The 15324-nt window shown below is 37.1% G+C and overlaps 1 protein-coding gene across 1 annotated transcript; it reads left to right on the forward strand.

Annotated features, from left to right (window-relative positions):
* The first annotated feature begins 12423 nt into the window (after nt 1-12423).
* On the forward strand, nt 12424-14051 carry LOC122278254 (transcription factor MYB60-like). Its single transcript, XM_043088410.1, has 3 exons — nt 12424-12620; nt 12831-12960; nt 13231-14051. The coding sequence occupies exons 1-3, from the start codon at nt 12488-12490 to the stop codon at nt 13946-13948; spliced, it is 981 nt and encodes a 326-aa protein (XP_042944344.1). The 5' UTR covers nt 12424-12487; the 3' UTR covers nt 13949-14051.
* The last annotated feature ends 1273 nt before the right edge of the window (nt 14052-15324 follow it).

The raw sequence follows: 15324 nt of genomic DNA on the forward strand, positions 1-15324 counted from the left end.
TCGACTCACTGAGGATAACTGCTAGTAGAGGGTCACGTACCAGACAGTGACAACGAAGAGGTCAAGTAGCATTTCAGCCTAATTCATTTCTGCAACGTGGCATATGATTCAGGTAAAAATTCATTTTACTACTAACCCCATCACATCATGCCTATGGATATCAGTGCACCACCACGGTATGTCCAATGATGGACTGTAGGCTTGGTGAGCAGCATCATCTCCTTAGCTTGTTGATTGTTATTACTTGTGTCAGTTTCAAGGACAAAATCCTTTTTTTAGGAGGGGAGGATGTAACAACTCACTAGAAATTCAATTGTGAAATTTCTATATGCTTTAGAAACCTTGTAAAACCATGTAAGTTGTCATGAATCGACCAATTGCGTGAGGTTTAATTTGTTAGTATAGTCAGTGTTACCACTCACTATGATGTCAAAAGTGCAATTTTATTTATTTGAGGTAGTAAGAAGTGTCAGAATGCATTGGGGCCTACGCCATTAGACTGAGTTAATTATTTAGGATTTTATGGCCATTTTCAGTTTTTCGATGAAATACTTGTTTGAAAACATGTTTTGCTTATTTTAAGGCACTTCAGGGTTGAATTTTGATAGAAAAAAAGTTTCACAATGAGGTTTGTATAAATATTTAAGATTTCATAGTGCAAAGTTTATTTTCTACTTTCTCAGAGTGAATAGTAACAGCAATAGTAGCACCAAGCAATGTTTTCAAAATCACAGTGTGGAATGTCTAAATTAGGTTAGAGAGGTTTTATTTAGATACCTAAAAATATCTTAACCACACTTGGTAAATACTATTGAACACTTGGCACTCAGAGGAACCATGAGATGGATTGTGAAAGAATTAAGGTATGAGATCATGCCACCTAAGCAAAACTCTATTTCATCCAACCAACCAAATTGAGCCAAACCAAAGAGGGTTTCTATCCTAGTAAAGCCCTAAAAATTTAGAATCCAATTGGAATCCCGAAAGCTTGCTTGAAACTGAAACCCTAAACGGTTTCCCCAAACACTAAAGTTGGCCTCCAAACCCTATTTGATCTGATTTCTAGCATTGTGTTTAATCCCTTGATAAATTCACTTCCACATAATATCAATTCCTCAAATTCATGTTCTGATATCATTATCCAAACTTTTAAACCTTGAAAAATTGATTGGGCTAAGAAAAATTAGATTTGGGCTTGATAGCATCTCATACCCTAACCACACCATATTTAAACCCCGAATTAAAGCCCACTTATTTAAGGCCCACAAATTTTGGCCACCTTGGCAAAACGTCTTGAGGAAGTTTTCCCCCACTCATGGCAGATCAGCTACTGCACTTAGTAGCCCCAAATTATCCCTTGATGTGAGAGGAAAATCCACCTCATCACCTCTCTTCTACAAGAAGGCAACAGTAGTAACCCACTCTCCCTCACTATTTTCACCTTTTTGTGACATAACCATCACCCATCAAAGTGCCATTCAAGCCCATATGTGACGCCCCCAAATCCCACGTACGGACACGTGGAAATCGAGACATCGGGATGATGACAACACAGGTCACCACCCTATCGCCAAGTGCCAAGTGTGTGAACATGCAACAAGTGTGCAAATAAAAAACACACGCAGCGGATAACAATAGTCTTATAACTAAGTACCAGAATTTTTCTTTGTTTAATACAAACATGTTCAAAATATACATAATAAAATATTACAAGCCACAAATATTGTTTCAACACTAAACTACAAGGCATGACACTCCAAATCAATACTCCGGCGGAGCCGCCTCCTCGGGCTCAGCCTCCTCCTCCTCCTCGACCTCTGCATCAAAATCTACGGTACCAAAATGGTGCCGCAGGTAAGTAAAAATCCAAATGCCACAAGATAAAAACATATTAAACTCAACAATATGTATGAAAGAATGCCAAATGCACATGTCCCATAAAACCACATTTTTCCACGCATGCCAAAATCCCATTTGGCCCAAATCATATCCTTTAAAACCAGCCTTACCATTATCCCAGATAATGGCCCAAATCAAGAAACCACCATTTTCCCAGAAAATGGATCACAAAGCCTCAACATAACCTCGCCATTTTCTCAGAAAATGGCCCGTATCCAATATCTAAAAACCCGATCCAATTATTGCATGCACCATGATCTCCCCCAGGGATCATCCGCACACTCTGGCTCCTGTGCCACACTGCAGGTAACGACTACGCATGTGACACCTAAACAAGCGATGCCCAGTTCTTGCGCTCAGCGTGTACCTGGACCAGGCCATCCTCTAGTCCCCACCAGCCTAGGAACCACAGAGTCGACACGACAGTGTTACTATATCGTACGATTCGGTCATCGCCCAGCGACAACCCAGGGGATGTCACTCAGTATTATCCACTCCCGAGTGACCAGAGGAGCTCCACCGAGATAATACCCCATCCCGACTTGGGGTCCTAATACACATGCACCCGAAAATCCATTTACACAAATAAAACTAGATTTTCTCAATTTAATAAATGCACATAAATGCATCATGCAATGCACACCTCAAGATACAAATCATCCAACCAATCACAAAACCAACAAAACTAAACAACTCCATCCTCAATCCATCCGACCCCCGACTCCTCGGACTCAGTCCGGAATTAACCAACCAGTCAAATAATTTATTGTAAGAGTAAAAATATATTTAAATCTAAAATAGAGTTTGAAAAATACTTACAGTGCTATAAGGTATTTTTTGAAGGATCACGACGTTGCAAACGGCAGAGAAAAATCAACGTAACAGTATATTTTACACTGTGGTCGTGGGTTGTAAAATACCCACTTTCGAACGGGGACAAACCAAGACTTGGAATTAATAGAGAATGGCCTAGAGATGTTTATGAAGCTAATGGAAGTGAGTTTTAGCCGTGGGTGGCGGTGGAAATGGCAGTGGAAGTGGAAAAAGGGAAAATCGGAGTTGAGCTCGTGGGCGCTGCTTCGGCAACGGATCAGGGCTGGAAATGGGTTGGTTAGGACGGCAAGAGGTAGGTGATGAAGTGGTGAAAATATGGTGGCCGGAGGTGGAGTGACGGCAGCGGAAATGGCCAAAACTGTGCGACCTAGATGGGCTCTAGGCGGCAAACGGCAGCACGAGAGGGGCTGATTTTTGGTGGGGAGGTGCACCAGCTGGAGGGGAAACTTTCTGGGTGGGTAGTGTAGGGCACGTCGCCGGTGAGCAGCAGTGTTGGGCGGCACAAGCAACCGGTGACAGAGAGAGGGAGAAAAGAGCGTGCTGCGCGTAGGAGGAAAAGGAAAAAGAAGAAGAAGAAAAGAAAGAAAGAAGAAAAGAAGGAAAAGAGAAAGAAAAAAAATAAAAAGGGAAAAAGAAAAAGAGAAAAGAAAAGATGAAGAAAGAAAATGAGGTCCAGTCCTCACCTCCAGAGTCCAAAAACTGATTCGACGAAAACAATTTTAAAAACCATAAAACGACTAAAATAAATTAAACACCATATCAAACTAAAATAAAACAGATTAAAATACAATAAATTAAAATAAAATAACTAATATATTAATTAAATTAAAATACTCCTTCAGTGAAAATACACATAAAAACGGGGTATCACACCATACCTCACCCTCAAGAAGTATAATAGGCTTGCAAGGTACCCTTTCATTCACCTCATTACTTCTCATACCTGTTCTTGGAGAGAAACACTTAGAAGCTCTCTCGGGAAGTTTTATGACACATTTTTAGAAGCCTTGTAAGTGTTTTCTCACAATTATTCCTTCATAAAAGTTGTTCATTTTTTAGTCTAGTTTCCATAGGTATCTTGTTTGTTTCATTGAATTCATCAAAAGTTGTTTTAACCATAGAAAGTGCAATCTGGACGATAATCTAGAGAGTGTGTTATATTTTGGAGTTGTTGACCAAGCTAATGGAACAATGTTGGTCCAAAATTTTTATGGAGTGTTTTCAACCTTTTTATTTTTTCTTGAGGATTTGTTACATAATTAAATATTTTGATGAAATATTTACTTAGATCAAGAAACTTAGAAACTGGAAGAAGAAAAATAGTTTCTATCTTAAGAAAGTTTGGATCTTTTGTAGTTTATTTTTATTTCAATGGTTTTGATATATTTATTTTATGATCCTAAGCCTCTTATATACATGTTAGGATGTTGTTTTGAAGATTTTTTGTATTAGTTTCAAAGATATGGATTTGTATGCAAGAGAATACTCAGTTAGGTCAAAAGTTTGATGTTTTCAACTAGATCCATGTTTTGGTTTATTTTAAGCATGTGATTTTAAGTCTAATGCTTTGATATACTTTAGAATACATTTTTAAAATGTGTGATGTTTTTGTTTTAAATATTTCATCATTTTATGCCACAGATCAAGTGTTGGATCAAAGCAAATTGAGAAACAAAATCTGTTTTTAGACTAAGTGTGGAGCCGAGTACTTCAAGTGATGTTTTGTAATTTTTGGTGACTTTTTTATGATGATTCAAAGAATTTTAGTACTTAATAATGTGTTATGAACATGTTAGAAGAAATATTTGGATTTTTGGAATTCTTGAAGATGTTATGAAATAGGTCAAACCTTAAGATCCAAGGGTTTGTATTCTTAGTTAAAAAGTTTGGATCTTTTTATTAAAAAATCTTGTGTTGATGAGTAGTATACCTTTTTGGATGTTTTAATCAAGTTTATAAATTTAGAATATGAGGATCTTTATTGCAAAATTTCAGTTTGCTCATGAGTTTTGAAGTTGGAAGAAATTGCAACCAAAATCGAGAGGTTTGGCCTTTGGAAGTTTCAGCCCTATGATGTTTTTCAGAGTTGTGTTTAGTTTAAATTTTTCTAAATTGATATTTGAGTTTAGAATAAAATTTATATAAGGTATGTAAATTTTGGTGATTTTTAGAATTAGGATGTGAAATCCTTAAGTTAATGATAAAATGATCATTCTCCCACATGTAGAGGATAAAATGGTAATTTTATTCTAATTTAGTATTTCTCATGTTTCTAATTGTTAGTGATAAAATTTTTAACTTTTAGAATCCCTACTTAGAGTTCCTCGTGTTTCGTGCTTAATCCCCGTAATGCGACAATCACTATAAGTTAGCTTCTTTCTTACTATCAGATTACTATGTATGTATGATGGGTAAGACAACTACTATATATTTACTAATGTTATCTTATATGACAGCCATGTTACATCATGTATGTCTGTTATGCATGTTATATTCTTCACGACATATGTATCTATCACACTATTTATTTTGTCATGAAATATTTATCTGTTACATAATATATTCTATCTCATAACGTTGTTTCTTACACGTTATGTCATGTTATGTAATGTTTATCTGTTATATGTTATGCCATGTTACGTACTGTTTGTCTATTTCATGTTATAGCAAGTCATACATTGCATCTCACGTGTATGTCATGTTACATTACATCAAGTCATTTTTCATTTTCATGTCATGTCACGTTATATATCAGTACAATTTGTGTTTCTCAAAACTAGTATTTCAACATCAGTGAAGTCTGTTTATATTTATCAAGACCCTAAATGTTAGGATGGGGTAATATCCTAGTGGAATTCCTTTGGTCACGCTAGAGTATCTAAATTAGTGTGATATCTCCTGGGTTGACAAAGTAAAGTCACCAAAGCGAAGAAGGGCACTAACGCCAATGGTGCCCCCATACATTTCAATTTCATTTTACACGTACTTATGCTAGTGTAGATACTTGACATGAGATACGTACAGTAAGTGTGTCCATAGTAGGTACAAATACTTGTGAACTGACATGTACAAGACGTGTGGCCATGTTACAAAATATTGTTTGTTACGTGTTATGCCATATTACGAAATGTTGTATGTTACATGTTGTGTCATGCTATGAAATTTTTGTCTTAAAGTATCTCATATCTTTCAACTTACGTTCATGTCATGTTATGCTCGTCAAGACTTCTGTCATTTCATTTCATGTCACGTTTCATCTCGAGTACATTTGTGTATATCGAGAACAACCTATCAAGTCATGTCAAGTTAGTCGTGTCTAGGATAATTGCGATGTAATCACTGTGATTGTCCGAGCATGTCCATTTGTAATTCATGGGAAGTAATTCCAGTGTAATCACCTTGATTGTTCGAATGCCTCTACTCAAATACTCTTAGCGTAATCACTCTGATTATTAGGGTATCTCATTTAAAATACTCATGATGTAATCATTTTGATTGTCATAGTATTACTAGGTACTCCTGGCGTAATTATTATAATTGTTAGGGTATCTAATTTAAAATACTCATGTGTAAGAATTCTTATTGTATGAGTATCTCTAACATAATGTATTGGGTGGAATCATTCTGATTATTCACTATTCTTGATGAAATCATTTTTTATTGTTAGAATTCATTTCATGTTCATGCTATGTTTAAAGTTCACGTTCATGCTATGTTTTAAGTTCACGTCCATGCTATGTTTTAAGTTTACATTCATACTATGCCTCAAGTTCATGTTCAGTCATGTTTCAAGTTCATGTTTTGCATGTTTCAATTCAAGTTAAATTTATGTTCACGTTCATGTTTAAGTTCATGCTCAAGTTCAGTTTATTGAACAAGATTTCAAATTCATGTATTTTACGTTCAAGTTCATGTCATGTCACGTTTCAAGTTCAGCTCACATTTTAGTTCAAGTTATGTCAGTTTATACCATTTTACATGTCAAGTTATGTTTTGCTTACTTTTAACTTTGATAATGCATTCATGCCTTTACTTCCATGCATGCATCATTAGTCTGTATGGAAGTTCTTTGTTAACTTATTGAGATTTGTATTCAAATCTCAACATGGTAGTCCCAACTGTCATTCCCCCCGAATCGTAAGAGGTGTGTTAGGACCAAGACAGCAAGTGGAGTTTAGCAGACTGGTGGACGTTGATTAGAAGCTGCCAACACAATGAGGAGCTTATTGCCTCCATAATTAGGTTTTTGATTAGTATTATAGTATCGTTAGTCGAGTTATGCAAGTTGCTCGACAAACTAGCCTAGTAGTATATTTTGATGTTATAATTATGGAGCTTGGTTATCCATACTTTTGAGATTACAATCTTCTGATACCCGAATTGCAATTATGGATGTTTATTTTGCCATGTATGGATCATATTTTAAGTAATTGGGATATTATCAGTTTGGTGCATAGTGTTGCTCAAAGAAAAAATTTATCTGCTACAAATATTAGATAATGCTATATGCATGTTAGAGACATTGCATCTTTATATGCCATGAACAGGCATAGGTAACTTTGTGTTACATGTCGTAAAGCTTCTGATATCTGTTCGATCCCAAGCGAAATCTTGGGGCGCCACACATTATCTCTATATAAGAAATCATTATCTTTGTGTGAGAAGTTTCGTGTATCGATCATCATGGGACTAGATAGAGAATTCCCTTGAAAGATTCCTGCAAAACATTGCCATGAGCTTTGTAGTTGAAGGAGAATTCCAGCGATAACTGGGGTGCAGCGGTATCGTGTTGGCCTCATTTGATAGACTAGAAGGAGAACCCTTTGAACATATCACATGTGGTCCTAGGGTGTTTAGTGTTTGCACACCCTAGGACTACAAATATCATTTTTCATCACAAGTATGAAGGATGGGCAAAATTTTTCATGGAGACTAGGGGTTTTATGGGAAATTCCCTATTTGCAGTTAAACTCTTGTCCTCATTATACTTGCTACCATATTGTCATGACCAAACAGTAATTTTGCAGTAACAAGCTACCATATGTTTTAGTGAAGTTTGTATCACTTTGTATAATTGTTTTTTTAAGTCGGACCAAAGTCGTAGAAAATGTGTTAAAACTTAAAAGTTGACATAAATTCGATGAAGTATTGTTCATATTTCAATCAACATGCATTTTGAATAATGTGTTTACTGTGCACGTATATCACAGTTAAAAAAACCATATTGCGGCCGATAGCAATTAGCCCTTAAAAAAAAAATATGCGACTAAAGGCTAGTCCTATTGTAGTGGGGTAGACATCCAAAATCTGATGTTGATATTGTAGATCTTTTTCCAAGCTTTGATGTTAATATACTGATCCATCCCTTTTTCAAGTTGAGCTTAGAAGGGTTAGTAAAGTATTTTCTTTTTAATGCAATAAATGTGATTATGTTATAAGAGTAGAGGTTTGGTACTACAGTGATACCATAGATAAGTTAAATCTCATACCACGAAAGTAGATTCTCAAGGAGCTTTATTGGTGTGGGGGCTGAAATATTTTTTCTTTCTCGATGAGTTTAGGGTGGAAAAAGCAAAATTTTTTTTCAAACTTTGATTGAGCATTGTGAATGCAAGAATATCTGTAGCAAACAAATAATTGCATTAACTTTTTTTCCCCATTGGGGCTTAATTTTATTAAACTAATGGGCTATGCAACTGGAACTAGTCTTGTCCCATCACTTTTGTTGGGGTGGTCCCACATCAATTGTGGAATGAGTTGGTAATTAGTTTATAAGTATGAGGGAAACCTTCACCTCTTAAGCTAGATTTTGATATCAAGAGAGGCCCAAGACCACCCGATATTGGTATTAGAGCCCATGTTTACCAATAGTCTCAGACTTAACAATCCACGGGAGAAACAGGTTGTCCCTAGTCTGACCCAGTGCCTGATGTGTGAGTGAAAGATTGTTGGGGTTGTCTCACATCAATTGTGAGATGAGCTGGTGGTCAATTTATAAGTATGAGGGAAAGTCTCACCTCTTGAGCTAACTTTTAAGGTTAAGAGAGACACGCTTGACGTGCCACTCAAGCGAATGACTTATTTTTGGTCAATTGGATTTCTGATGCCGTTTAATGATTGAGTGTTGGTTTGATGATTGGGTGTTGGATTCAGGTGTTTTGTTCTATAGCACCTGACAAATCATGCAAAACTATGTTGCAAGTGATATTGGGAAGATGTACATGGCTGGTGGAGAGGCATTGGATGTAGTAGGAGTTGGTGATGTGCGCATCACACTTCCAATCAAGGTCGTATGGACACGTTTTAGATCTGAAGAAAAATCTGATCTCTGTTGGGTGATATTCCTCATATGGGAAGTTGGCTGATGTTGCCAAGATCAGTTCAAGACCAGATACTCCCAGTGCAGTGGGAGTTGTGAGTCGCCCAGTGGATGTGCTGACTAAGGGTGATGTACCTGAGCGACTAAAGTCATGCTCTGTGATACCCCATCTTTACATGTATTTTAAATAAATAAATTATTTTATTTATTATAATTATGGGCATTCTTGTTTCAAGTTTTATATTATTTTATTATTTCTAATTGTGGAATTTAATTCAAAGTGTTTTATTGTTATTAATTACTTTTTATTATTTAAATTACTCTTTGTTCTAAATTATTTGTTGTTTTATTGTTGGATTTTATTATCTTATTCTATTTAGTCACTGCATTTAAGTTATCTTATTTAAATTACCGTTTTGAAATCATTTTTCGTTGGATCAGTTTTGAGACCCTGAGTTGAAAAGACTAAGTCTCATTTTCTTTCCCTTCCTTTTTATTTTCCCCTTTTTTCATTTTCTTTTTCTTCTTTTCTTTCCTCTTCCTTTTTCCCCTACCTCCCAGCCCGCACGAGCCACTCCCCCTCCCCCTGTTTCTCTCCATGGGCCCCATCCGAATGGGTCATTTTGTTGGTTCAATCCAAAATGCAGCCCTAACACCACCTCCAACAGCAACCCATGCCTCGTCGGACCACCCTCGACCACCTCCATGAACCCCAGCCACATTCAAGCCCCTAACACGCAGCTCCCTCTCATCCCGAAATAGGTTTCACATGTAGGGGTTTAACAACCCAGCGCTGTCATGCACCACCACACCACCTCACCGCCACCCCCAATGACTTCCTCATCCACCAGTGACTTCCTCTAGCCAATCGCATTCCCCACCGTGACCCATAGCCACCACACTCTACCACCGCCTTTCTCCACCTTTCATGGCCGATCTCCACCGTACGCTACCTCCCATGGTCACCAACCATCACTATCAACTCCACAAACTTTCATAAGCCCCTCCATGACCAACCCAAGCCTTCTATATCTCCCCTTTGAAATTCCCACTTTGAGACCCATGACCGTTTCCAAACCACCACCCGCCATAGCTCAGCCACTTTTGGCATGACTTTTGATCTTCCAGAATTTATTTTTAAGCGCTATAAGTATTTTCTAAATAACTTTTGAGATTTAAATATATTTTGCATTAACAAATATTATGTGAATTGGTTGGTTGTACCGGACTAAATCCAAGGAGTCGGGGATCGGTTGGATTGGAGAACGGAGTTGTTTGTATGATTGGTTGAGGTTGGGATTTGTCGGTTGTTGGATATTTGTGTCTTGTCATACATGGCATAAGTGCATGCATATTCATCTTTGTAAAGGAAAACTGGGTTTCCGTATAATTGCATTCATGTTCATGTATTGAAAATGAAAACTAGGCTTTCATATATAAATGGATTTCTGGGTGCATGTGTATCATGACTCCAAGCCGAGATGGGGTACTATCTCGGTTCAGCTCCTCTGGTCACTGGGAGTGGAATATACTGAGTGACGTCTCCTGGGTTGTCGTTTGGTGACAACGGGATGGTAATACTCTCGTGTCGACTCTGTGGCCCCTCTACTGGTGAGGGCAAGAGGATACTTGGCCACAAACGCATTGGGTGCAAAACTAGGTATCACTCATTACGAAGTCACATTCGTAGTTGTTACCTACGGTGTGGCGAAGAGAGTCAGGATATGCAGATGATCCCTAGGGGAGATCATGGTGCATGCAATAAAATAGATAATGGGCCAGTTTTTGGGAAAATGGCGAGATTTGGTAAAAGGATATGCAGATCATTTTCTGGAAAAATGGCGAGATTTGTTTAAAGGATATGCAACCATTTTTTGGAAAAATTGTGAAATTGATATTGGGCTATTTTCTAGAAAAATTGTGGATGTTTTAATGGATTGGATTTTTGGGCCAAATGGGATTATGGCTTGTGTGGAAAATTATTCATTTTTGGAAAATGATGACTTTTGGGTCTCATGCATCTGTCATCATGTGAATGCATATTGTTGTTGCATGAATGTATCTTTATCTTGTGGGCTGTTTGTATTATTACTTACCTGTGGTACCGTTTCTTGGTACTGTAGATTTTGATGCAAATGATGAAGAGGCTGAGCCTAAGGATGCGGCTTTACTGGAGGAATGATTTAGTGTCACATGCTTATATTGGGAATTATTTTCCCACTTTTGGATTATGTATTTTGATTATGCAATGTGGTTACTGGAAACTATAATATTTTTGATACGCTTGTGTTTAAGCAAACTTGCATTTAAAAAATTATAGTACTTAGTTGATTGACTTAACTGATTTGCTGTGTCGTTTGTCTTACACATATTGCATGTGCACACACTTAACACTTGTCGTTGGGATGCGTGGCACGTGTTGTCATCATCCTGACGTCCCGATTGCCATGCGTCTGTTCGTGGGACTAGGGGCATCACAAGCTCGACTTCAGTGAGTCTTCAGGCTTAAAGATGGGAGATGTGAGCTATAGAGATAATAGGGCTTGAGTAGAAACAGTGGCTAGCATATAAAGACCCAATCTCCAAGTGTGAGATTTTTGGGTTACATGTGGAGATTAATCTGGGAGTAGAAAATCGAAAAACCCGTGAGTTCGCTCAAGGCTCACTAAACACTATGCTCGAGTGAGACACAAACCCTACAGTTCGCTCGAGCTGCACTCAACACACTAGTCGAGCCAAAGTTCATTGGCTACTCGCTCAAGGCGTGCTCGACAAGCTGTTGGAGTAAAGAACTTATTTTTGGCCAATTAGGGTTGTCAATACTATTTATTATAAATATGTTATATTTGACTTGTCTTGTATGACTTTTAGCATATTTTGAATGAGGACAATTGTCAAGTGAGTGCATATTGTGTGAGATAGTAAAAAGTCCTAGAGATTGTAAGTTGAGATTAGGTTATTGTAATCTCCTTTATTAATAAAATTTTTGCAGCTTTGTGGACGTTGGCAATTTCTTGAATCATGTATATTATGTGTTGTGTGCTTGATCGTGCTTGTTTTTACTTTGTTTGCCATTGTTGGTGTGTGAGTTTTGCACAACAACTCTGTTCTCCTTATATATGAACGTAATTCGCTTTGGGACTTTAATTGTATAACTCAAAAGAAATGAATTTACAGCATGAAATAAAAAATAAAAAAATAAAAACCAAACAATAATCAAATTTTTAATGAAAAATCATTGTTTCTTTTATTATTTTTCAGTTAATAAGGCCAGGTGACTCAGCAGGTTAGATCAGTAGTGTAAAAAAAGAGCTTCACTTGTCTTTAAAGTCACCGTGCCTATTACTTATAAAAGCACTCACATGTCCACCACTCTATTTGAAAAGGTCCACTGAAATCTGAAGTGTCTGTGTGGAGAAGAGGTGAAAGTACGGAATGGGGAGGCCTCCTTGCTTCGATAAAGTTGGAGTGAAGAAGGGGCCATGGACCCCTGAGGAGGACATCATCCTAGTCTCTTACATCCAAGAACACGGTCCAGGAAATTGGAGATCAGTGCCTACCAACACTGGTAAGAGTAGGAACATATATCCATCCTAGTCTTCCGTGGTTTTGTTTCTTTTACCTTCAAGATGTTCTTAAAGATTTCTATCTATATAATTCTATATGGAGTTCCATAAAAACTTGAATGAAATTTCAATATTTTGTTTGGGAGTTTTTATTTGTTGAGTTTCGGATTTCCCAATGCACGGAATGACCAATCTCTTTTTGTCCGGGAAAGGGTTATTAAGGTGCAGCAAAAGTTGCAGGCTGAGATGGACTAACTACCTCAGACCAGGAATCAAACGAGGGAATTTCACTCCCCATGAAGAAGGGATGATAATACATTTTCAAGCTTTATTGGGTAACAAGTAATCTTCAAAAATCACACTTATTTCTGGCAAATTCTCTCTTTATTCTTACTAATTCTCATGTTCATACACATAAGTGAATGAGTGAAAAAAGAAAGGGAGGAAAAAATTCAGCAACGTTCGAGAGAATTCTAGTCGTTCTTTATAATTTCGCAGTGAAATAAACAATTAGTTATTTGGTATTTTGTAATTACTATACATCATTTTTCTTGTTTTGCTGAAACTTGTACCTCGCATATCTGAGTTTGCAAATTTACTTCCTTCAACCAGATGGGCTGCCATAGCTTCTTACCTCCCGCAAAGGACAGACAATGACATAAAAAATTATTGGAACACCCACCTGAAGAAGAAGCTGAAGAAATTTCATCCAGTCTTGGACCCAACGGTAGCATCAGACTCAACTACAACTCAGTTTGTAACCAAGAGCTTTAATGAGAGTAGAAGCTTAGATATCATCTCCAACCCTGCCGGCCCATCTCTCAGGCTAAACCAGTCCTGTACATATGCCTCAAGCACGGAGAACATTTCACGACTGCTAGAAAGCTGGATGCAGAGATCTTCACCAAAGACTGACACCCATCTCAGAGGACCCCACGACAAAATACTTGAGGAAGAAAACAATGAAAAAAAGAGCGATTTCGGCAGCTCCGCAGCGATGACTAATCTTCTTCACTGCTACCAACCCAAAGCCGAACAAGAAGGTAACGGTGATTTGGTCTCTCACGAAGAGTTTGATTCGATGTTATCCTTCGAGAATATGAACAATGCAGCGTGGGACAAGTCGACCTGCGATTCTGTGCCCGATCAGAGTCCTCGAACTGCTGCTGCTGCTGCGAATTGTGATCAGAAAGTTGATGTGACGACGGAGCGAAATAAACTGAGATCTGAGAAAAATCCTCCATTATCATTTCTTGAGAAGTGGCTCTTGGATGAAAGTGCTGGCCAAGTAGAGGATGATCAAATGATGGATTTGCCTCTAATGTTCTAAGATCATGATTTATTCTTTCAGAAAGCTCGTAGATATATATGATTCGAATCCGTCTTTGCAAAAGCATGTAATTTAGAATTTCTTAATGAATTATCTTAAGTGACACTAGTCTTACTCGTAAATTAGTTTGTATTGACAAAGAGTTGAGTCATAGTACGTAATCAGATAGTTACACTGCTACTGCAACAAATTTTGGCCATTTTTTTAAAAAAAATCATTCTATCTAATCCAATTGCATGAATTCTATCATTTGTTCCAAAAGTTTAAGTTGATAAGAAGATGTAAATTTAATTATTTATTTTATGCCTTAACACTCCCAGCCCCTCATGTGTGGGTCATATTCTCCTTTAATAGGAGGCTCAACACGTGTAATATTTAATTAAATGGGATAGAATGTAAAATCAGGTTTTGAATTCAGGATCAACGTTCTAATACTGTGTGAAATCACTACTTGTCTCAAAAATTTAAACTAATGAGAAGATGTATATTTATTTAATTAAATATTACACGTGTTGGACTACCAACTGAACGAGAATCTGACATACACGTGCAGAAAATTGTTAAGATATAAAATAAATAATAAAATTTAACTTTTTCTATTAATTTAAACTTTTAAAATAAGTTGACAAATTGTGATGCACGAGATATTGTTCAATTGATCAGACCAACAATGACAGGGTGGTTTTAATCAAATATTTAAGAGCAGAAATGGAAGAAATTAATGCACCGTCTATTATTAAAGGCCGTTTGATGGGAATTCATGATCACACTACTTTTCTCTATTTTTTTTAATATTAAAATAGGCTAAAAGAACGAAAACTTTCGGATGAAGACAATGTTGACTGTTGAGACTTCTTTTGTATAATTTGACATACATAAACATATACATACAAACACACACAGATATACATAAAATATATAACATATATATTATTAAATTGGTGTCTCCAACTCTAAATGATAGTCAACAAATTATTGTTTTTAATAATGATCGTGCTTTCCGATGGCCCGTTCTCGGTCCTCCCTCTCATGGCATACGTCCGGAAATTGAGTTCTTGTACCCCCAAATCCCCCTATCAAAGTAAAATAAATATTTTGCGAGATTATAAGCTACTTCTTATGTGCTTAACAATACAGCGTAGGTCTACGAAGCAAGAAACGATGAGGGACCCATGATAAAGGAAAGTGTATAATAACCATATAAGTAAAATAGGATGCTTTCACGAAAGTCTTGCATCCCAACGAGGGAAATGGTTGGGCAAAGTTCTTTCTTCTAGGAAAATTAGGAGAGGGAAACATGTGACATTCTTCATCTTTCGGTGTGAGAAGCTGGAATGCGGATCTTATGGGCTACCATTGCTTGCATATAAATTTTC

Source organism: Carya illinoinensis, chromosome 10 (genome assembly GCF_018687715.1).
Source record: "Carya illinoinensis cultivar Pawnee chromosome 10, C.illinoinensisPawnee_v1, whole genome shotgun sequence".
Classification (NCBI taxonomy): domain Eukaryota; kingdom Viridiplantae; phylum Streptophyta; class Magnoliopsida; order Fagales; family Juglandaceae; genus Carya; species Carya illinoinensis.